At 46.2% G+C, this 24,174-nt stretch overlaps 1 protein-coding gene across 10 annotated transcripts in view; it reads left to right on the top strand.

Moving 5' to 3' along the window:
- The window catches only part of DOCK3 (dedicator of cytokinesis 3), a 605,476-nt gene that overhangs the window by 469,476 nt on the left and 111,826 nt on the right, over positions 1–24,174 (top strand). For 9 of the 10 annotated variants that reach the window (XM_032805793.2, XM_032805795.2, XM_032805798.2 and 6 more), the window contains 4 exons: positions 6,212–6,339; positions 9,017–9,163; positions 15,547–15,645; positions 23,327–23,421. In XM_032805793.2, coding sequence (XP_032661684.1) covers positions 6,212–6,339; positions 9,017–9,163; positions 15,547–15,645; positions 23,327–23,421 — 469 coding nt within the window. The remainder of the gene's footprint in view (positions 1–6,211; positions 6,340–9,016; positions 9,164–15,546; positions 15,646–23,326; positions 23,422–24,174) is intronic. The other variant, XM_032805794.2, reaches the window with a different exon arrangement.

Genomic DNA, 24,174 nt, shown 5'->3' with positions numbered 1-24,174 from the left:
TCTGTTTGTGGGTGGTATACAGAGGTCCGTAGGGCTTGTACATGGAGCAATGAACAGAGATCTTTCATCAACTTGGACACGAAAGATGTCCCTTGACCAGTCAGTATCTCCTTGGGTAGCCCAACCCGGGAAAAGATCTGTACTAGCTCCTTAGCTATTGTCTTGGAAGCAGTGTTGCATAGGGGAACGGCTTCTGGGTATCGGGTTGCATAGTCTAATACAAGCAGAACATGTTGGTGGCCCCAAGCTGTCTTCTCCAGGGGCCCAATCAGATCCATGGCTGTACGTTCAAATGGTACCTCTATTATTGAAAGAGGTATCAAAGGGGCCCGCAAGTGTGGGCGAGGGCTATGTAGCTGACGCTCTGGACAACAGGTGCAGTATCGCTTGACATCTTCATGTACTCCTGGGCAGAAGAACCTCAGCAGGATCCTGGCCTGGACTTTCTCTACCCCTAGGTGTCCTCCAAACAGGTGACTGTGGGAGAGGCTCAATATGGCTTTTTGATGTTTTTGTGGCACCAGAAGTTGATGAATCTCCTGCTCCTGCATTTGCACCACACAGTACAGGAGATATTTCTTCACTATAAAGTAGGGTCCTGGACCCCGGACCTTCCTCTCCACTGGTGTCCCATCTATCTCAGCCAATTCTTTCCTAACATTATCATATCTAGGGTCCTCTGCCTGGTCCCGCCCGAAAGTCTCCCTCCTGGGAGTAACTTCCCTGAGCTCCCAGGGGTCAGCTTCTGCTTCTTCCAACGACTCATCACCATCATGCCTGGGGCCAGGGCCGGTGCAAAGATGTTTCATGCCCTAGGCGAAACTTCCACCTTGCGCTCTCCCCTTCCCCCTCGCGCCTCCGCCCTGAGGCACACACACCCCCACGGCAGCTCCCCATCTCCGCTTAGGAGCCGCAAGGCTGGAAGGCGGGAGAAGTGAAGCGGCCATGGTGTGCTTGGGGAGGAGGCGGGGCAGGGGTTAGCTGGGGCAGGGAGTTCCCCTGCGTGCCCCCCCTTGTTTGCTGCAGGCGGCCCTTCCTGCACTCCGCTGCCCCAGCTCCCTCTGCCTAAATGCTGGCAGTGACCGGGGCAGCTGAAGATCCGGCCGCCGCAGTTGCTGCCAAAGAAAATGGCGCTTCCCAAATCCTAGAGCCCTAGGCGACCGCCTAAATCGCCTAAATGGTTGCACCGGCCCTGGCTGGGGCCAGCCTCCGGCTCACCTTCCATGTTGGTAGTTTCTCTGATTGCTGCTCGTGTCCATTTGCCTACTAGCGCGGTCTTCTGGCCCTGGGCCAGGATCCGGGTTCCCAAGGCCTCCGCGGCCTTCCTTTCTTTTTTTGTCTTCCGGGCCTTTTGGGGTGCTGAGAATAGATCCTGAGAAAACTCAGAAAACATTGGGGGTTGACATTCCCCCAACGATGAATCGCTGCCAACAGGGTCCCCACCTCCATCCAGCCTCTCCTGGGGGAGTAAATTATCAAACCCTGGATAGTCCCTCCCAATGACTACAGGCTATGGGAGTTTAGGAACTACGCCCACTGTCACCTCAGTGGGGTTTTCCTGAAACTCTGTCTCTACTGGGATGGTGGGGTAATGGCTCACGGCCCCATGCACGCATGTCACTGCTACACGTTTGGCTTGTAGCAGCTGGCTACTTTTTACCAGCTTACCCAATATAAGGGTGATAGCACTCCTCGAGTTCACAAGTGCTGTAGTCTCTTCTCCATTTATCTTCACCGGCCTGGTGTAGTTATGCGGGGCTAATGCGACACCCGCAAGGTGGATAAGGGAGCATGGGACTTCCCAATCCCCCAAGTTGCATTGCATAGGCTCGTCGGTGCTGGGACACTGTGCTGCTTTGTGTCTCCACTCCCCACATGCATAACATCTATAATTGTTTCTAATCATTCCCCTATCATGTGGGTTAGGAGGGGTTAGTCTCAGGGTTCCCCCCACTCAGGCCAATCCCTTCCTTCTGGGGTCTCTTCTGGTTTTCGGTCTGCCTCTTCTTCCACCTAGGACTCCCCAAGGGTTTGGCTGCCCCACCTTCCAGGGTTGGGGTAGGGTGTTTGCTACGAAAGAGGCCTTCCTTGGGTAGTCGGGTCAATTCTCTGGCTGTCAAGCGTCTTTCTACCGGCGTGATCATCTCATCATAGGTGGACAGATCATTCTGGCCTACCCATTTGCAGAGATCTGGTGGCAGTGCCCTCATGTATCGGTCGATGACCAGAACCTCTAGTATCTCTTCCGGACTCCGGGACTCTGTTTGCAACCACTTTCATGCAACATGGATGAGGTCATAGAGTTGCATCCGTGGGATTTTGTCTTCCTGGTACCTCCACTCATGATACCACTGGGCCTGCACTGTGGTCGTTACCCCAGATCTGGCCAGGATCTCTACTTTCAGCTGGGGGTAATCTGCTGCAGCCTCTTCAGGCAGATCATGGTAGGCCTTTTGGGCCCCCCACAGAGGAATGGGGCAAAGATGCCAGACCACTGATCTCGAGGCCAGGCCTCCCATAGGTATGCCTCTACATCATCCTCCCGCGTCATTTTCTGCAGCCAGGGGCTGGCCCGTATGAGCTGCGTCTCATCATGGCCGCGGTTCAGCTCTGTAACGGTCTTTACCTGGTTTTCCAGTTCCCACAACATAGTTCGGTCTTGAGAAGCCTGGTCTATCAGGAAGCGATTAGTCTCTTGCTGAAGCTGCACTGCCTCCTGTTGGGCGGCTGCCTGGACACGGGTAGCCTCCTGCTGCACCGCCATGGCTTGTATCAATGCCCGCACTATATCATCCATTGTGGTGAAAAAAAAATAAACCCTCTCTTTTTTTTTTTAAATCACCCTCCTTCTTCCACCGCGCTGTGCACACCAAATGTCCCACTGCTCACACCAGTTGTGACAAAATTCCTCCTCTACCTTGGTGGGTCCTGGGCTTATTGGCGGATTTGCTCACCTCAGTGATCTTCCCCTCTTGTGGAACCCACAGTCTGGGTAAACTCCTTCTGTGTCTGATCAGGAGTTGGGAGGTTTGGCGGGAACCTGGGCCTGCCCTCTACTCCGGGTTCCAGCCCAGGGCCCAGTGGATCGCAGCTGTCTGTAGTGCCCTGCCTTAAACAGTTCATGACAGCTAACAACTCCCTGGCCTACTTCCCCATGGCCTCCTCCAAACACCTTCTTTATCTTCACCACAGGACCTTCCTCCTGGCGTCTATAATGCTTGTACTCCTCAATCCTCCAGCAGTATACTCTCTCACTCTCACTCCTTGCGTCTCTTGCTCCAGCTCCTCACACACGAATCTCACTGACTAACTGGGAGGTTTTAACATAGTTCCAGCCAGCCCTTGATTGGCTTCAGGTGGCCCAATCATTGTAGCTACTCCACTGCCTTCTAGAAAGATCTTAATTGGCCCAGGTGTCTTGATTAACCTGGAGCAACTGGCATTTGGTTACCACGGTAGTAGGGATTTGGTAGCCTGGGAGCTAACATACCTGTTCCTTACTACTTTACTGAGCCATCTGGCCTTACCCCATCACAATATATATACACAGGAGGACATGAAAAAAATGGTGTTGCCATACTAACTATAATGAAAGTAATCAGTAAGTGGCTATTATCAGCAGGAGAAAAAACTTTTGTTAGGATAATCAGAATGGCCCATTTCCAACAGTTTGACAAGAAGGTGTGAGTAACAGTGAGGGGAAAAATTAGCGTGGGAAGTAGGTTTTACTTTGTGTAATGACCCATCCTCTCCCAGTCTTTATTCAGCCTAATTTTATGATGTCCAGTTTGCAAATAAATTCCAATTTTGACCAGTTTCTCGTTGGAGTCTGTTTTGACTTTTTTGTTGGAGTATTGTGACTTTGAGATCTGTAATCGAGTGACAGGGAGGTTGAAGTGTGTCTCCGACTAGTTTTTGAATGTTATAATTCTTAACTTCTGATTTGTGATCCCTTTATTCTTTTGCATAGAGACTGTCCGGTTTGGCCAGTGTACACGGCAGAGGGGCATTGCTGGCACACAGTGGCATATATCACATTGGTAGATGTGCAGGTGTTCCTCTTCGTACTGACCTGTTTTCCTTGCACCTATCCACTCAAACACGTGGCTACCTTTGGTGCTGATTTCTATTTTCTCCCAGCACATGAGTCTTTTGCAGCCTTTCTACAGGGGTAAGATCATTGGCCAGGCATACTAGAGGAAGGAATGAGGAAATCCTAGCAGTGAGGAGTCTGGGCCAATCAGAACTCACTGCAGGTAAGAATCCTGATGTGTGGCCTTGCCTCCCAATAGCCAGAAAACCTCCCTGCTTCCAACATTGCACCCTTTCCACTATTTTGTGCAATGAATACAGTCAGGTCCCTAAGGTGATGAACCCATAAAGATAAGCTAATTTCCTAAGAGTTAAATGTATACAGATTTTGACTCACTGAGTTGCTGTGAAAGCAGCATGAAGTGAACAAAGGGTCACACAGCAGGAAATTAATTCTAGCAAATGGCAATTCACACCTGTTGTTTGCAAGCATATTCACAGTATTCTTACCACTTCAGAAGTTATTTTGCCTCCCTTGGTGTCCTGCTGTTAATTGATTTATCTTGTTAGACTGACCTCACACTTGGTAAAGCAACCTCCATCCTTTCATGTATTTATACCTGCTCCTGTATTTTTCACTTCATGCATCCGATGAAGTGGATTCTAGTCCACGAAAGCTTATGCCCAAATAAATTTGTTAGTCTCTAAGGTGTCACAAGGACTCCTCATTGTTTTTACATTCACAGTAGTTAACATCAGGCATGCCATTTAGATGCACCATTAATTCATTGTTTAGTGACTTTGAAATGCATTGCACTGAAAATCTGTTCTGTAGCAATCCCACCAATTAATCAGGCATGCTGTTTATCAGAGGCCCAATTAAGTGAATTCTTCTGTATCAGCATCCTATATTAATACTAATTCCTCGGTTTCCACATACAGTAACTCCTCACTTAACGTTGTAGTTATGTTCCTGAAAAATGCGACTTTAAGCGAAACAATGTTGAGCAAATCCAATTTCCCGATAAGAATTAATGTAAATGAGGGGGTTAGGTTCCAGAGAAAAACATTTCACCAGTCAAAAAACTATATTATACACATGTGTATAATATAGTCTTTTAAGTATAATATAGTTTTTTGACTGGTGAAAAATATTTCCCTGGAATCTAACCCCCTCATTTACATTAATTCTTATCGGGAAATTGGATTCACTTAACATCGTTTCGCTTAAAGTCTCATTTATATGTGTGTGTGTGTGTATACACACGCACAGATTATAAGTTTTAAACAAACAGTTTAATACTGGTACACAGTGATGATGATTGTGAAGCTTGGTTGAGGTGGAGGAGTCAGAGGGTGGGATATTTCCAGTGCCTTACTGCTAAATGATGAACTAGCAATTGCCTGAGCCCTCAAGGGTTAATTCTCACACTCTACTGTACAAGGCATCAGGAAAGGAGGGAAGGCAGACAGAGACAGAAACACACAGCATGTGTGTGTGTGTGAGAGAGAGAGAGAGAGAGAGATGCGCATTTCCCTTTTAAGTATGAAGAGTGGGGTCAGAAGTACACTGCCTTGTTAATTAGATCAGCAAGCTGAGACCAGACCGCAGCTGCAGCTGCTGCTGCCTAGAAGCTCCCTCTGTCGTGTGTGTCCCCTGCTCTATGGAAGATGGGGTAAGATGGGTGCAGGAGCAGGGGGGAGGAGGACACCCTGACATTAGCCTGCCTTCTCCTCCTCCCCACACAGCAAGCAGGAGTCTCGGGGAGCAGCTCCAAGGCAGAGGGCTGGAGCAGCACATGGCAGTGCGGGGAGGGACAGCTGCAATTGCTAGCCTTCTGGACAGCTGCTGCACAGGGAACTTAGGGGAGCGGGGAGCTGATAGGGAGAGCTGATAGGGGCACTGTCGGTCCACCCTGGTTCCAACCATCCACCACCTACCTCCACCAGGCTGCTCTTCCTGCAAGCAGTGGACAAGGCAGGCAGCTGCCAAATGACTTTAGAAAGGAGCATTCCACAACTTTAAATGAGCATGTTCCTTAATTGATCAGCAATGAAACAACGTTAACCGGGATGACTTTAAGTGAGGAGTTACTGTACAAAGTTTTTGGATAATATCAAGGTTGCTGAAATTCAGGTCCGTCCTAGAATAATTCTGAGTCTTGTTTCCCTCTTTTAGAATCCCGGCGAATCTTGCTCCCTGTGGTTCTTCATCACATTCACCTTCATCTGAGACAGCAGAAGGAGTTACTCATCTGCTCTGGGATCCTCAGTAGTATCTTCTCCATTATCAAGGCCAGCTCCGTGGTAATCTGCCCACCTGTCTTCTCCATTCCAATACTAAATTACTGAAGAACAATCCGAGATAGTTTCTTTGGATATATATTTTTTTCAGTGAATCTTTTCATAACAGAACTCTAACTTTATTAGCAGCAAGAGAATTCCTTAAGTGAACGACTGCCTTTGTGTGTATGACTCATAGCATTCTGGTTACAGCATGTTCTTGCTGTGAAAACACACACACAGCCCTCAGACAAACCCAGCAAGACTGACACTGTTTAATTTTCTTCACCCTAGCCGGGAACTCACTTATCTGTGGTGCTCAAAAGCCCTACCCAGTCCTGTCACTTGCAGTTGTGTAGGAGACAGTAATTAGCACTTTATTGTGAATGTTAAGAGAACTCTGTAAAATTATCTAATCAATGAAATAATGCTTATTTTCAGAAATTGCTGCTGATTTAAACAGCTGGCTTTGATCTTCAGGATACTCTTATCTCGAATGCCACCTTAGTCATTTTTTAAAATGTTCAGAGTTTCCTACAGGGCAGTGAAATATCCCAAGTTTCTCCAAAGGAGGAAGTCTGTGGCGTTTAAAATAAGTGACATCAATGAGTATTTTGAACTGTACGCTGTAGTTCTGTAAGTTTGAATGGGATGAAAGAAACAATAATATAAAGTAATGTTCCCACAGAACATAGGGGAACAGAAGTTGGTCCCATTGTGCCATGGAGTACATGGGTCTCTTATTATGGATTTATATTAGGGCTGTCAAGCGATTAAAAAAATTAAGCGCACGATTAAAAAAATTAAGCACACGATTAAAAAAATTAAGCGCAATTAATCACACTGTTAATAATAGTATAACATTTATTTAAATATTTTTGGATGTTTTCTACATTTTCAAATATATTTATTTCAATTACAACACCGAATACAAGGTGTACAGTGCCCACTTTATATTTATTTTTTGTTACAAATATTTGCACTTAAAAAACAAACAAAATAATATTTTTCAATTCATCTAATACAAGTACTGTAGTGCAATCTCTTTATTATGAAAGTTGAACTTACAAAGGTAGAATTATGTACAAACAAACTTTTAAAAAATAAAACAATGTATAACTTTAGAGCCTACAAGTCCACTCAAGTCCTACTTCAGCCAGTCGCTCAGACAAACAAGTTTTGTTACAATTTACAGGAGACAATGCTGCCCACTTCTTGTTTACAATGTCACCAGAAAGTGAGAACAGGCATTCGCATGGCTCTTTTATAAACTGTCACAGCAAGACATTTACATGCCAGAGGTGCTAAACGTTCATACGTCCCTTCATGCTTCAACAACCATTCCAGAGGACATGAGTCCATGCTGATGATGGGTTCTGCTCGATAACGATCCAACGCAGAACGGACTGACACATGTTCATTTTCATCATCTGAGTCAGATGCCACCAGCAGAAGGTCAACTTTTTTTTTGGTAGTTCGGGTTCTGTAGTTCCACATCTGAGTGTTGCTCTTTTAAGACTTCTGAAAGAATGCTCCACACCTTGTCCCTCTCAGATTTTGGATGGCACTTCAGATTCTTAAACTTTGGGCCCAATCTCATATTGGGACCCTCTTTGCGTTTTGTCAAATCTGCTGTGGAAGTGTTCTTAAAACAAACGTGCTGGATCATCATCCAAGACTGCTATAACACGAAATATATGGCAGAATGCGGGTAAAACAGAACAGGAGACATACAATTCTCCCTCAAGGAGTTCAGTCACAAATTTAATTAATGCATTATTTTTTAACGAGCATCATCAGCATGGAAGCATGTCCTCTGGAATGGTGGCCGGAGCATGAAGGGGCATACAGATGTTTAACATATCTGGGAAGTAAATACCTTGCCACACTGGCTACAAAAATGCCATGTGAAAGCCTGTTCTCACTTTCAGGTGACATTTTAAATAAGGAGCAGGCAGCAGTATCTCCTGTAAATTTAAATGTCTTAAAGATTGGCTGAATAAGAAGTACAACTGAGTGGAATTGTAGGCTCTAAAGTTTTACATTGTTTTGTTTTTGAGTGCAGTTATGTAACAAAAATAATCTACATTTGTAAGTTACACTTTCATGATAAAGAGATTGCACTACAGTACTTGTATGAAGTGACTTGAAAAATACTTTCTTTTATCATTTTTACAATGCAAATATTTGTAATCAAAATTAATAATATAAAGTGAGCACTCTACACTTTATATTCTGTGCTCTAATAGAAATCAATGTGCTTGAAAATGTAGAAAAACATCCAAAATATTTAATAAATTTGAATTGGTATTCTATTGTTTAACAGTGCAATTAATCGTGATTAAATTTTTTAATCACGATTTTTTTTTAGTTAATCACGTGAGTTAACTGTGATTCATCAACAGCCCTAATTTATATCTTTTGACGTGTTCCAATATCCTTCTATCAGGGAGGGAAGAGGCGAGAAGTCACATACTGTAATATTGCAGCCACATGATAGTGTCTGCTATGTAGGGTGATGTTTATTTTCTCCCTCCGAACCTCCATCTCCAGGAATCTCTTTTGGTAACAATTCTTCCTGAGCTTCTCTAAAATTATCAGAATCCCATTAGGAAGGCTGTTCCTGAGTTGGAGCTGCACATTTGGCTTGCCATTTCTGTCCTCTGCTACTAATTGTCTGTTTTCTTACTGCTCATTGTAGGAGGCAGATGTAGTGGAGGAGGTTGAGATGATGGTGGAGAGCCTCCTGGATGTACTTTTACAAACTCTGCTTACTATCATGAGTAAATCGCAGTCTCAGGAGGCGGTAAGAGGGCAGCGTTGCCCGCAGTGCACAGCTGAAATCACTGTTAGTAACTAACAATCAGGTTCTATTTCCTGCTTTTCTAACGTTCAGCTCCCTTTATCCCACTCCCTCACAACCACCTACAGCTCATTACCATCTCTCCTGCATGAATGATCACAGCTTTCTCTCCTTTTCTTCCCACTCATGAATTCATTCCTTCCACTCTGAAAAAATCTGTTACAGTGTACTAGTCAGGCTGCTTCATGTTTACATCAGCAACTGATGAGGCCCAGAAAGCTTTCCGGTTGCTGTAGTTACTGTCTTGGATTACATTTGAAGCTATGATAGCAAATTTATCATTTGGTAGTCTTTGGCAGATGCCAATTAGGTGATGATTTAGGGCTCCACCTCTAAATGGGCACCAAAATAACATTGGGAATATCTTGATTGCTCACCAGCAGGCCAGTGCCATTCACTTCAGTTCCTGGAGAGATTCTGCTCAACTGATGCACAGTTATCACTTCCCACAAATGAAACAAGTGCATCCTTCTGGAGAAGGAAATAACAGATAGAGAATCGAGTGTGTTGCTGAGCTGGGTGGGAGGAAAGGAGCAAGGAGAGATGAAAATAGCACCAAACCTGATCTTTGCAAAGGGTGCTAATACGCTCACAGCTGGCCCAAATTACTCAACAGCATGGGATAAAGATGGAATGAGAATTCTTACTTGTCCTTCACTAAAAGAGGGGGGAAGAATAAAATTCCCATCCAGCCTTTTCCCTGGACTCATTGCACTACATATTCTATCCTAACCCTATTTTTACTTGATTCAAACACTGAGCTGAGATCAGCATCATTTGTGTTGTCAATATGTGTCAAAACACCTTCCACCCAGTGTTAATTTTCTTACAAATTGGCTGGGAATTTATGTATGTTGAGCAGGTAGATGTACAGTCAGTGCCTCCACACTAAGAACAAAGATGTTTCCTAACCTCTTGTTAGCGAAAATGCAGTAACAAACATAAGGTGAATTCCTAATGAAGGCAAGGCAGTTTGTAGGGGCGAGTCTGGGGTTTACCTTCACTTGCTAACATGTTGGAACCGCAATTTCCTTTTCTTCACTATGATTTTACATTCTTTCGCTTACATCTGTTAGCTAACACATTGTAAGAACACATCTTTTTCTTAATAAAGACAAGGTATTAACATTAATTGGAGTAGCTCAGAAAAGTTTATAAACATTCCAGAGCATGTGGGCAGATACCTGAGTCCATCTGAAAAAGGAAATTGCCCAGGACGCTCTCAGATATAAAATCTCTTCAGAAACATTCTTCGTGAACATTCATATTTAGCACAGTATTTGTAATGTTTGACACAAGATTAGGTACTTCTTAAAAAATCTTTGCAATTGTTTAAAAATAAATTGTTTCAATGGCTTAGGGACACAATTGCTACAAGGAGACATAGTCATAGCAGGGAACTAGTAATCTTGAGACAGATACCATTCCTGACAGCCACTGACTTGCAACCTTACCTTTGACACAATGCCTAACCCCTTTATGCTGTACTCTTCAAATGTGTAAAAATGGGGATTTTTACTCACCTTTGTAAAGCACTTTGAGAGGCTGTGGTGAAAGGAGCTATATAACTGCAAAGCATTATTTACTATGTAAGATCTTGATTTCAGAGCAGCTTCTCCTACATACTGGGAGAGAGACCCCTTGACTGTCTATATTGACTGTTTAAACTCTGATATTTGTAATAAGTCCTATGAAAAAAAGAGCACACACAGCTGAGCCTCTGAGAGTTTTTGCTTTGTATTAACAGGCAATAGAGAGAATTTGTCATACGATATTTTTAATCTCTGCAAATGAGCTTCTTCTTCAAGTGTTTGTTCATGTCCATTCCACATTAGATGTGCACATGTCGCATGCATGGACGTCAGAAACTTTTTCGCTTAGTGGGTCCCGTCAGGTCAACAGGGGAGCCCCCTAGAATGGCACCTCTATGCTGGTGCATATATACCCCTGCCGACCCGACCCCCCTTCAGTTCCTTCTTACCATCCGTGGCGGCATTGGAACAACTCTTCGCTCACTTGCGAGTGATCCTTTAGCATAGTTGTAGCAGTTAGCAGTTATCTGTAGTTAATAGTTACCAGTAGTTAGTACTTCTTTATACTACAGTTTAGCTTCCTTTGTTTTAGGTGTCTGAAAGTTGTTTCCATCACCACCTCTGGGCTGCAGGGCATGCCGCAGGCCCAAGGGTTTAAGGCTTGTGCCACGTGCCGCAAGCCTATGCCAATCAGTGATCCCCACGACTCCTGTCTCCGCTGTTTGGGAGAATTGCACCAGATTGAGTGCTGCAAGATCTGTAAGCCTTTTAAGCCACGAACCAAGAAAGAAAGAGACTTTTGCCTCAAGCAGTTACTCATGGAGGCCGCGCTGCAACCTACGGCCTCAGACCATCCGGCTTCGGTGCCGGTGTCCTGGGTGCGGAGTGCCCCGGCATCAGTCTGTGATCTGGCACCGGTGGGGCACTGAAGCAACAGGACAAGCTCCGGCACCAAAGCATTGTGGCACCGAAGCAACAGGACAAGCTCTGGCACCGCTCAACCTCTCCAGTACGGTCAAAGGGGCAGCCTAAAGGCAATAGAGGGCGCTCCCCACATAAGAAGGTGGCATCTTCCAGGGGACCAAGCACTCAGAGGGGCAGTGTGGCCCCAGGACATACACCGGCACCGGTGGCTCCGGTGCTGCAGGGCCCATCGAGCCCCGGGCTAAGTGGGTTGCATGCAGAGAAGGGCTGGAAGACATCCTAGAACAGCCCTCTACGCCAGACACCTTTGAGGCGGCAAAAGATCTCATTGAGCTGTTGGCGGAAAGCCCCCTCCCTGGCAAGGAGAAGCCTCTGGGACCATCACAGAGGGTGCCATCCAGAGACAAGCCGGCAGTGGTGCGCCACTCAAGGTCACCCTCCCGGCGCCGGTCCCAGTCGAACTCAGCTTCCGTGGACCCCCAGTTGCCTTTGGCTCAGCGGGACTCTATGGCACCAGAACCTGAGCCAGCATATGGCACCGGCTCCACTGGCACACTGCTCCCCGGCACCCTCACTAAGCCGGCACCAAGGGGCTATAAGGCTGTAGTCCCCGGCCCAGGGCAGAAGGCAGCCATCCCAGTCCTGAGAGCCTTGATACCGATCCCAGTTCCAGTCGGTGAGGTGCCGCTCTCCAGCATCCTGACGGCACCATGCCATGGCACTGCCTTGGCCTTTGAGGTTGGCATTCTCGGAATCCGAGGTCAACTCAAGCAGTTCCAGCTATGCCCACAAGGCGCCAGCTAGCAGGGAGCCCCAGACTGCGTGGCATCCCCAACGGGGCCCGCCACGACAATGGCCCTTTTGGACACCGTGGGCCTATCATCAGCAGCAAGGGACCTCCTCCAGAGCTTTGAGGTCCGGATGTTCGGTGCATCAGTCCCAGTCCCCACACAGGCACCCGTCCACACCCAAGGAGGCTACGGTATCCAGGAGCCAGACGCTTGTCTGAAACACCAGCGAGTGGAAGTGGCACCGAGCTCGGGGCCATCCTGGGGATAATCAACCAGGTAGGGATCAGATGTGCCCCCGGCCTATGATGAGGGTCAGGAAGAGCAGGTGAGGAAGCACTGCAGGACCTCACCTCCTCATCATCCCCAGACAAAGCTGTGATGGGCACGGCAGTTTCAGGGCCTCTCCCGGTTGAACACTGGGCACATCAGGAGCTGCTCTGCAGGGTCACCCAGAACTTGGACCTAGAGGTGGAGGAAGTGGTGGAACAGGAGGATCCTATGGTGGGCATTCTAAGCCCTGAATGCCCCTCCAGAATTGTGCTCCCACTCATAAAGAAAATTCAGTCTAACTACAAGACAGTCTGGCAAATCCCATCCTCCAGTGCACCAACAGCAAGGGGGATGAAGAGGAAGTACTTCGCCCCCTCCAAGGGATACGACTTCCTATTTTGTCATCCAGCCCCCTGTTCGCTGGTCGTCTCAGCCGTGAATAAATGGGAGCGTCATGGCCAGGAAGCCCTGGCCCCCAAGGCCAAGGAGGCTAAATGTTTGGACCTCTTTAAAAGGAAGGTCTGCTCCTCTGAGTGCCTCCAATTAAGGATTGTGAACCAGCAGGTGATCCTAAACAGGCACAATTTTAATTCCTGGGCAGCAGTTTCCAAATTTAAAGACTCCTTGCCTCAGGGTTCTCAGCCTGAGTTCATGGCTCTTGTGGAAGAGGGAAAGGCAGTTCCCAAGACCTCTTTACAGGCCTCTCTGGACTCGGCAGACACAGCAGCAAGAACAATTGCCTCAGGTGTGGTGATGAGGTGCTCGGCGTGGCTTCAGGCTTCAGGCCTTCCGCCAGAGGTCCAGAACACCATCCAGGACCTCCCCTTTGAAGGGTCAGGCCTCTTTTCTGACCAGACGGATGCCAGGCTGCCTAGCCTTAAAGACTCCCAGGCAACCCTCAAGTTGTTAGGAATGCACATCCCAGCAACTCAGAGGAAGCCGTTCAAGCCCCAACTGTTGCAGCAATGGCGGTACCAGCCTCGCCCTAGGCAGGAGTCTTATCACAGGAGGGGCAGAGACAACAGACGCAGGCGGAATAACATGCCTAATTAAGGCCGGGGTCAGGGCAAGCCCCAGCCTGGCAACAAGCAGGGGTTTTGAAGGTGCGCTCGAGGACAGCGTACCAGCCCAGCTCCTGGATCATTCCCCATGTTTCCTGGACCGCTTGACCGCAGGCATGGTCCCGTATAACGTCAGACCGTTGGGTCTTGCACACGATACAAGTGGGTTACATGCTACAGTTCTTCTCTTTCCCTCCTACCCACCCTCTTTCCCCATCTCTCTTCAGGGACCCCTCTCACGAGCAACTCTTGATGCAGGAGGTACAATCGCTCTTAGAGGTGGGGGCAGTGGAGGAAGTCCCTCGGGAAATAAGGGGGAAGGGTTGTACTCCCATTATTTTCTCATCGCAAAGGCAAAGGGGGGGCCTTCGGCCCATTTTAGACCTTCGCGGGCTCAACAAGTTCTTAGTCAAGGTCCGCTTCCACATGGTCTCCCTAGGCACTACTATCCCGTCACTGGATCCGGGGGATTGGTACGCTGCCCTCGACATGAAAGATGTGTACTTTCACGTCACTATTCACCCTGCTCACCGGTGGTTCCTGCGGTTCACCATAAACCAACACCATTACCAGTTTATGGTCCTCCCGTTCGGCCTGGCGGCAGCCACCCACATATCCATGAAATGCATGTCAGTAGTGGCAGGCTTTCTGCGAAAGAGGAGAATACGGATATACCCATACCTCAACGATTGGCTCCTCGTGGTTCGGTCCAAAGAGGAGGTCTGTTCCCATGTGATAGCGGCCCTGGACGCGTTCCCCAGGCTGGGTCTTCTCGTCACCATGCCCAAGTCTTCCCTGATACCAACGCAAAGGCTAGAGTTCATCGAGGCAGTTCTGGACTCGGTGCAGGCACGAGCGAGCCTCCTAGCTGCCATTTTAGCATTCCACCTGGGGGAATTCGGATGCTCTGTATTTTCTAACCTCATGCTGGTGCTGTTCCTCAAGGGACTGGAGAGAGTGTTCCCTTACTCATGCCTGTCAGTTCCTCCCTGGAACCTTAATCTGGTCCTTTCCAAGCTTATGGGGCCCCCGTTCGAGCCCCTGGCCTCTTGCTCTATCCTTCACCTCTCCTGGAAGGTGGCATTCCTGGTGGCCATCACATTGGCGACAAGGGCACAAGCATCCTCAACAGCTTTTCTGGTGCACATCCTGATCCAGGAGATCTGTAAAGCAGCCACCTGGTCATCAGTGCACACATTCACAGCCCATTACGCAGTCAACCAGCAGATCAGAGATGATGCAGCGGTTGGCAGGGCTGTTCTTCAGTCAATTGCTCCATGACTCCTACCCTCCTCCTATGGTAAGCTTGTGAGTCACCTAATGTGGAATGGACATGAACAAGCACTCGAAAAAGAAAGAACAGTTACCTACCTTTCGTAACTGTTGTTCTTTGAGATGTGTTGTTCACGTCCATTATACTTCTCACCCTCCTTCCCCTCTGTCGGAGTCTCTGGCAAGAAGGAACTGAATGGGGGTCGGGTCAGCAGAGGTATATATGCACCAGCATAGAGGTGCCACTCTAGGGGGCTCCCCTGCTGACCTGTTGGGAGTCGCTAAGGGAAAAATTTTCTGATGTCCGTACACGCGGTGTGCGTGCACCTAATGTGGAATAGACGTGAACAACACATCTCGAAGAACAACAGTTACGAAAGGTAGGTAACCGATTTTTTTCTTTCATATGCATTGATGCCATTTCAGACCCCACCTTTTATCTCCTACCTCAGGTTGAATTTTACATATAAAAAAATCTTTGATCGCCTGTACTAAATAATTCTTCATTTACTTGACAGGGAGAGTATGTGTCCTGTCTCTTGTCTCTGCTTCGTCAGATGTCAGACACTCATTTTCAACATTTACTGGACAACTTCCAGAGCAAGGATGAGCTAAAGGTAGGACATAACTTCATGGTTTTTAGAAGCAACTATTAAATATTATCCTCAGAAATCAGATAGATGACAATGCAGGAAGTGTTTTCACTTATTCTGCTGAACATCCACATTCACTGCAGGTATAGTCACTATTTGTTTCATATACTTAGTTTATTATTATTAGAGAAAAGGATGGTCCAGTGGTTAGGGCACTAGCCTAGGAGTTTGGAGTCCCTACCTCCAGCCCAGACTTCCTGTGTGACCTTGAACAAGCCACCGAAGGTATATTTACACTGCAAAGAAAAATCCATGGTGCCGAATCTCAGACCCTGGTTCCATTGACTTTAGCTCACAGGACTTGGATTGCAGGGCTAAAAATAGCTGTGTAGACATACACACGTGGGCTGGAGCTGAGGGGTAGGGTCTCAGACCTGGGCTCCAGTCCGAGCAGGAACATCAAAACTGCTATTTTTAGCCCGGTAGCCCAAGTCCTGCAAGCCCAAATCTGTTGACCCAGGCTCTGAGACTGTGCTGTTTTCTGCATTGTAGACATATGCGAAATCTCTCTAGTATGTCTACGCTGCAGCTCGGAGGTGTGATTCCCAGTGTGGGTAGACAGACTCACACTAGCTCAACTTGAGTTAGTGGAGTGTGGATATTGTGGCACTAGCAGTGGCTCAGGGTAGCTGCCCAACTGCAAGCCTGCCCAACCCTTTGGGTCTGCGCTCAAGTGACTAGCTCAAGCCAGCACCGCAATTTCCACACTGCTATTTTTAATGTGGTAGCATGAATCTGTCTACCCACACTGGGAATAACACTTCTCAGCTGCTTTCTCTTTGCGGCTCGGGCCAGCAGCAGCGCGATGGGTAAGTGCCATGGGCTTCGTACTGCCAGGAAACTTCGCAGCCACCAACGAGATCAGAAATGGCACAACAAGCAGTACAAGAAGGCCCACTTGGGTACTGCCCTGAAAGCCAACCCCTTTGGAGGAGCTTCCCATGCGAAGGGAATTGTCCTGGAAAAAATTGGCGTAGAGGCTAAGCAGCCTAATTCAGCCATCAGGAAATGTGTCAAAGTTCAGCTGATCAAGAACGGCAAGAAAATAACAGCCTTTGTTCTCAGCTGCAGTTAGTTATATCCCATAGCACTTCCCTATCTCATGGCGATGGTGTGAGGATAAATACATTAAAGATAGCAAGGTGTTCAGATCATTTGGTAATAGGGAGCAGATAAATACCTGGGATAGTTATCATTATGGTACTTTGTGGAACATAGCCTGAACTACAGACTAGTAGTCTATACAGATTAGAAAATCCAAAGTAGTTTATTCTGCAACTTATTGAAGGGCATGGAATATACATAGGAGCTCACTTAAGAAAAGGTTTGAAGTTTGTTCTTTTGTCAAAAGATAATTATATTCCAAGTCTGACTTTTGCATACCAAGCAGAGAAAAGTCAACAGCAAAGTTTTCCTCCATTTGTTGGACTATTGGCCAGCCTAATCCACCTGGTATGCTCCAACAAGCTCCCCAAATTCCCATTGGAGAGTGGTGACCTAAATCATAGCTATTAGTGGCCAAGAGAGAGTTGCTTAGTATGCAGTTTATGTACCCTCACCAGTGGCTTCCCAACAATCATCTGCTTTGAGGTGTCCATCTCAAAGGGAGAGAGGCCTACCTTTTACCTTCACATCTTTATGAAGCATGTCTCAGACCACAGTAAATGGCTCTGAAGTGCAGAATAGCATCAAGAAGCAATACATAAATCTGATGAAAGTAACAGTCATACTGTCACTTTCCTTTCACAGTATGATGACGGCGTTATATACAAAATGTTTTTGTGGCTCGTGTGACAGCTCAGTAATAGAGTGAATAGTAATACCAAACTGACACCATGGTAGAAACCTGTTAAAACACTGAATAAACAAGGAGGAACAGGATCTGAAGCACTTTTGGAAGAGGTTGTCAACTTCCAATTATTGTGTATACCAATGAAAATTTATCCTGAGAGACTCTGGGTGGTTCAGAGATATAGACTTTGAGATAACAGAGTCTCTTACCTCTAGGTGGCTAGGCTGAATGGAGCACAAATTGGTAGTGATCTAAGGGTACGTCTACAGTACAAAATTAATTCGAACTTATTCTGTTCAATTTTCGGAAGCGATTTTATACATTCGGTGTTGTGTGTCCCCACTAAAGCGCGTGAATTCGGCAAAGTGCATCACAGTACCGAGGCTACAGTACTGAATGTGTCCACAGTACCGAATGTCGGAGCAGTGCACTGTGGGAAGCTATTCCACAGTTCCCACAGTCCCCACCGCCCATTACAGTTCTGGGTTAAGCTCCCAGTGCATGATGGGGCAAAAACATTCTTGCGGGTGTTTCTAGGTACGTGTCATCACTTGCTTCTCCCTCCGTGAAAGCTACGGCAGACGCCATACTGCCAGCAGACAATGCAGTATAGTGCACCGTCTGTCTCCTGGTACTATTAATCCACCTCACATGTTCTATCATCTTTCTATCTACTCTGTTATCTAACCATTTCCTACCTTTTTTCGGCCATCATGAACTGAGCGCACAGCTTCTGCCGCAAACTCTGCTCTCCTGCTATTGCAGCTCCAGCGAGCTTCCCGCCTTTGTGAAAGCTACAGAAAACAACCATTTACCGCCTTTTATCAGCCATCTTGAACCGAAGAGCTCTCCTACGTTTCGCGCCCTTTTTCCAGGATTACCCGTGCAGACACCATAGCAAGCATGGACCCCGGTCAGATCTCCACTGCAGTTTTGACCATTGTACGTACCTCGCGCATTATCCAGCAGTATGTGCAGTACCTGCAAAACCGGGCGAGGAAGAGACAACAACATGATTACTATACTGATGAGGACATGGACACAGAAGTTTCTAGAAGCACGGCATGTGGCAATTGGGAGATCATGGTGGCATTGGGCCAGGTTCATGCCATGGAACGCCAATTCTGGGCCTGGGAAACAAGCAGACTGGTGGGACCACATAGTGTTGCAGGTCTGGGATGATTCATAGTGCAAAACTTTCATGGAACTTTGTGTCTTGCTGTCCTGTGCCCTGAAGCGCAGATACCAAAATGAAAGCAACCCTCACAGTTGAGAAGCAAGTGGCCATTGCACTATGGAAGCTTGCAACGCCCAACAGCTACTGGTCAGTCAGGAATCAGTTCGGAATGGGCGAATCTACTGTAAGGGCTGCTGTGCTGCAAGTAGCCAGTGCAATCATTGACCAGCTGCTATCAAGGGTAGTGACTTTGGGAAATGTGCAGACTATTGTGGATGGCTTTAATGCGCTGGGGTTCCCTAACTGCAGCGGGGTGATAGTCGGAACGCATATCCCTGTCTTGGCCCTGTCACACCAGGGCAGCCAGTATGTAAGCTGCAAGGGGTACTTTTCTATGTTGCTGCAAGCACTGGTGGATCACAAGGGACCGACATCAACATGGGATGGCCGGGAAAGGTGCATGACCCTCGCATCTTCAGGAACTCTGGTCTGTTTGAACAGCTGCAGGAAGGGACATACTTCCCAGACCAGAAGATCAATGTTGGGGATGTTGAAATGCCTATAGTTATCCTCGGGGACCCAGCCTACCCCTTAATGCCATGGCTCATGAAGCCGCACACAGGCATCCTGGACAGTAGTAAGGAGCAGTTCAACTATAGGCTGAGCAAGTGCAGAATGGTGGTAGAATATGCTTTTGGACATTTGAAAGCATGCTGGCGCAGTTACTGACTCAGTTAGATCTCAGCACAATCAATATTCCAGTTGTAATTGCTGCTTGTTGTGTGCTCCACAGTATCTGTGAGAGTAAGGGGGAGATGTTTATGGCGGGGTGGGAGGTTGAGGCAACTCGCCTGCTGGCCAATTTCGCACAGCCAGACAACAGGGTGATTAGAAGAGCGCAGCAGGGCGTGCTGCACTTCAGAGAAGCTTTGAAAGCCAGTTTCATGACTGGCCAGGGTACAGTATGACAGTTGTGTTTGTTCCTCCTGAAGTTACCCACCCCCTGTATATATGAAAGGAAATAAAGTCAAAATTGTTTAAAAACGGTTCTTTATTATTTGTTGCACAACACACTGAGAGAAATCAGAAGGTAGACCAGGGAAGGGGGGGTTGGGGGGAGGAGTATTGGGTTGGGGAGTGGAGGAGGAGGGAAGGACAAGTCTAGAAATCAAATCAAAAGTTCTCATATGCTAGCTTTCTGCTGCTTGGACGATCCTCTGGGGTTGAGTGTGTGGGTCCCCATAGCCTCCTGACTTGTGTTCTTGGGTGTCTGGGTGAGGAGGCTATGGAACTTGGGGAGGAGAGAGGGCGGTTATACAAGGGCTGCAGTGGCAATCTGTGGTCTTGCTGCCTTTCCTGCATTAGATCCACCATACAGCGGAGCATGTTAGTTTTCTCCCCCATGAGCTTGACCATAGCGTCCTGCCTGCTCTCATCACACACGTTCCTCCTCTCTTTGTGTTCCTATAATGCTTTATGGGACTCTGCAATTGTATGCCTCCACGCATTCAGCTGGGCTCTATCAGTGCAGGAGGACTGCATGAACTTGGTGAACATGTCATCCCGAGTTCGTTTTGTCCGCATTCTAATTTGGACCAGCTGCTGGGACAGAGTAGATAAGGGCCATGTTGAAACGTGCACCTGTGGGAGAAGAAAAAGGGAGGATAGTATTTTAAAAGGTACATTTCAGAGAGCAAAGGGGACACTCCTTCTCAGTGAAGCAGGCAATTCATAGTACACAGCACATGTTCTTTCTGTACAAGTTAGCATTTTGCCTCTTATACTGAAGTGCCTTCCACTTTGGTGTGAGTAAGCCATCACACATGGCCGGGCAACAGAATTCAGCTTGCAGGCAGCCTAGAGGCATGCAAGGTTCTGCTGCTTCTACCTTCATTTCAATGCTTTCAAACTGCCGGGCCCCCTTTCCCATAGCAAGCAATGCCTGGTGGGTTTGCCGTATAAAAGGAGGGCCTGTGGGGTCTCTGGGATGATCACTTCACACAACACACACACACCCCGCACTCACTGCATGGCTCCAATGAGGCTCTGAGCAGGGATGACTCTAAACTAAACGTGAACAGCCCAGCGTGGCTAGGTTCCCCCGCCCCCCACCGCATGGCTTCAACCAGGCTCTCACTCACCAGAATTACCTTCTCCAGGGTCATGGTCCGGGAGCCCACCTTGGGAGTGGGGGGAGGCTATTGGCTCCAGTGTTAAGAATAGTTCCTGACTAGCGGGAGAAACGGATTCCCGACTTGCCGCCTGTGCACTATTCTCCTCCTCCAGTGACTCTTCCTCCTCGTTCCATGCAGCTCCCCCCTTGCAGGTGTCCACGGACAGTGGTGAGGTAGTGGTGGTGTCACCCCTCATAATTGCATGCAGCTCACGGTAGAAGCAGAATGTATGGGAATGTGACCCAGAGTGCCTGTTTGCCTCCCTGGCTTTTTGGTATGCTTGCTTGAACTCCTTGATTTTTGTACAACACTGCTCTGTGTCGCTGGAGTAGCCTCTTTCCGTCATGGCCCTGGAGACTTTAGTGTACGTATTTGCATTCCTTTTTTTGGAATATAGTTCTGCCATAACAGATTCATCTCCCCAACATGCAATGAGATCCAGTACCTCCCATTCGGACCATGCTGGAGCTCGTCTGCAAATCCGGGACTGCGTGATCTCTTGTGATGGTGGACTCTGCATGGTCACCTGTGATGGTGGACTGTGCTGATGGTCACCTGTGCTGATGGTGACCAAACAGGAAATGAAATTCAAAAGTTCCCGGGGCTTTTCCTGCCCCCCTGGCCGGTGCATCAGAGTGCCTGTCCAGAGCGGTCACAAGGGAACATTCTGGGATAGCTCCTGGAGGCCAATAACGTTGAATTGCATCCACAATACCTTTAACCCAGGGTTGCGATCTCAATTTAAGCGCTATTCCACTTGCCGAGGTGCAGTACAGAAATCGGATTAAAGAGCCCTTTAAATAAAAAAAAACAGTTTGGTCGTATGGACAGAATCATATTTTTTCGAATTAATTTGGTTAATTCCGAAATAACCGACTAGTGTAGACCAGGCCTAAAGTTAACTTTTGATGACTTCTTCAATAGTCCACATGATAAGAGTTGGCACTTTCATACTGAGTCTTAAGTAGACATGGAATATACATAGGAATAGAGCTTGTTGGAAATTTTTGAGGGATTTTTTAACAGAAAATGTTGGTTTCATCATAATTGAAATATTTCTGAAAAAGTTGTCAATTTTGATCAAATTTCAAAACAAACAAATATCATTTCAGATTTTCAAATTTTGCTTTGGGATTTGGATTTTTGCTTTGAAATTTCAAAATTTCATTCTGAATTCTGTTTTATTTGTACCTGTTTTTATTGTTACATTATTTTTACATTATTTTATGTTAATAGCATTGCACATTATGCACTGTAGCTACTGACTCATAATATTATATAATAGTTTAAATATTCTATTTTTAATATATATTTTATTTTTAAAAACATTAAGGGCAGCTATTAATATGTTTCAGTCAATACTAAGAAGCAGCTGCCTTTAATTATATTTACTCCATCTACATGTCATGAAATAATATTAAGTATAACAAAAATTTAAAAAAATCAAATCAAATTTGAAACAAAGTTTTGAAGTTCCAGAACAAAAAACAAGCTTCCAAAACAAAACTGAGAAATCCAAAATGAAATTTCAAAATTAATGTCTTCCAGAACAGTATTGGGAAGGGCGAGGGGGGAAGAATTTTGGGTAATTAGGAAATTTCAAAAATATTTGTTTTCTACCTGAATCAGAAGAAAGGAATTTTGAAATTTCCCATAAACCAGAAATTCAAAGTTTTGACCAGCTGTATTGAGGAGTTCACTTAATAAAAGTTTTGAAGTTGTTCTCACCTGACATCACAAATACCACTATCACAGCTGGCAACCTTCTTGATAGTCTCAGTAAAAAAACCTGTGATTAAATTGGCTATGGAGATAGAGATGGAACTATGTTGGTGTAACAATAATAATGTATACCCCTTTTATGGGTTGAGAGGATTACTATCACTGTTATATAAAAGTGAAAATTGAGGCAGATAGTGACTTGCTAAGTGATTTATTCAGAGTCAAAAGGTAAGTCATTGGCAGAGCCAGGATTTGATCTCAGGAGTTTTTCTTCAATCCTTTGCTCAGAACTAAGTGGTCCTTTTGGAAACAGACATCTGGGTGGGATGCCTTTAGCAAGTCCTTTCTTCTTCATCATAAATGGGATCTTATATTACCATATTACATAACCTATAAAAGAATTTTTTCTATTTTATGACAGGGGTGCCTCGAACCATGAAAACATACCCTTTTTAATATAAATTAAATAAATAATTCCTCCAACAGGCACACTGGGAACTCAGACTAGAATTCTGCATGGTACTATTGGAATGTCATATGGAAAAAAGTAAAATGAAGTTCTGCATTGTAAGCTTTAAAATACAGGAGAATGCACCTGCTGAAAAAACTGTATCTGCCTCATTTACATATATGCTGCTTCCATGTTCTGAGCTATGTAGAGTAGTGACACAGGGATCAAGCAAGGGAAACATAATTAGCTTAATTGTCTTGGCTGTGGCTAGGAAAGTACATTTGCCTACAGCTGCCACTGCTTATTATTCTCTTCTTTCTGTGTATTAGGAGTTCCTGCTGAAGATTTTCTGTGTGTTTCGAAACCTGATGAAGATGAGTGTCTTTCCTCGGGACTGGATGGTGATGAGGTTGCTCACCAGCAAGTGAGTGAGGACATGTTTAAAGCACTGAAAGTTTGTATGAAAACTCTGTGGGTGCTCTAGTCCCAGAGAAACCGTGTGTTTTAGTGGACTGAGGGATGGGACTCTAGGCAGGAACTCCTCCTGAGTACTAATCCTGGTTCTGCAAAATTATTTAAGCTATCAGGGCCAAATTAGGGCTTCTGTGAATGAATGAGTTTTACATGCTACCAGTAGGCATGCATACTATATAGTTAATACTTTAAACTTCTTTTTTTTTCCACAAAAACCAAGTGCAAATAGACTTCCTGTATGTAAATTCTATCATTTATGCACACAAGTGATAGTGAGCTAAAATGATTTGCCCAAAGTTGGTCACGTACGGAGTATATTTACCCCTTTGTACATCTGCCCTTTTGTCTGTTTTCCCATCTGTAAAGTTTAAGTAATTGCTTTGCTTAGGTCCATTGCTTTGAAGACAGGCAACACTCTTTAAGTGTCAAGTAGAACTAGATACCAATTCCAGTTATCTATGACTGTATCCACAAGTACCCCTGAAATCCTTCCCTGACTGAGGGAGGTATGGTTTCCTCTTGCCATGTGATAGATGCACTTCGTCAATAGTCCGAGTTGCAAGGAGTGACAGCCGAAAAGACTGGCTCTGCCATTTCAGCCAAGTTACTGAAATGGAAGGAGCTTCTAAGGAATACATAGCTCTTGGATATATAGTGCTCATAGTGTTAATTTTCCCTTTACCTACATTGTTACCTTTCTGTC

Source organism: Chelonoidis abingdonii, chromosome 16 (genome assembly GCF_003597395.2).
Source record: "Chelonoidis abingdonii isolate Lonesome George chromosome 16, CheloAbing_2.0, whole genome shotgun sequence".
In the NCBI taxonomy this organism is placed as follows: Eukaryota; Metazoa; Chordata; order Testudines; family Testudinidae; genus Chelonoidis; species Chelonoidis abingdonii.
This window is presented reverse-complemented; position numbering and strand designations above follow the sequence as displayed.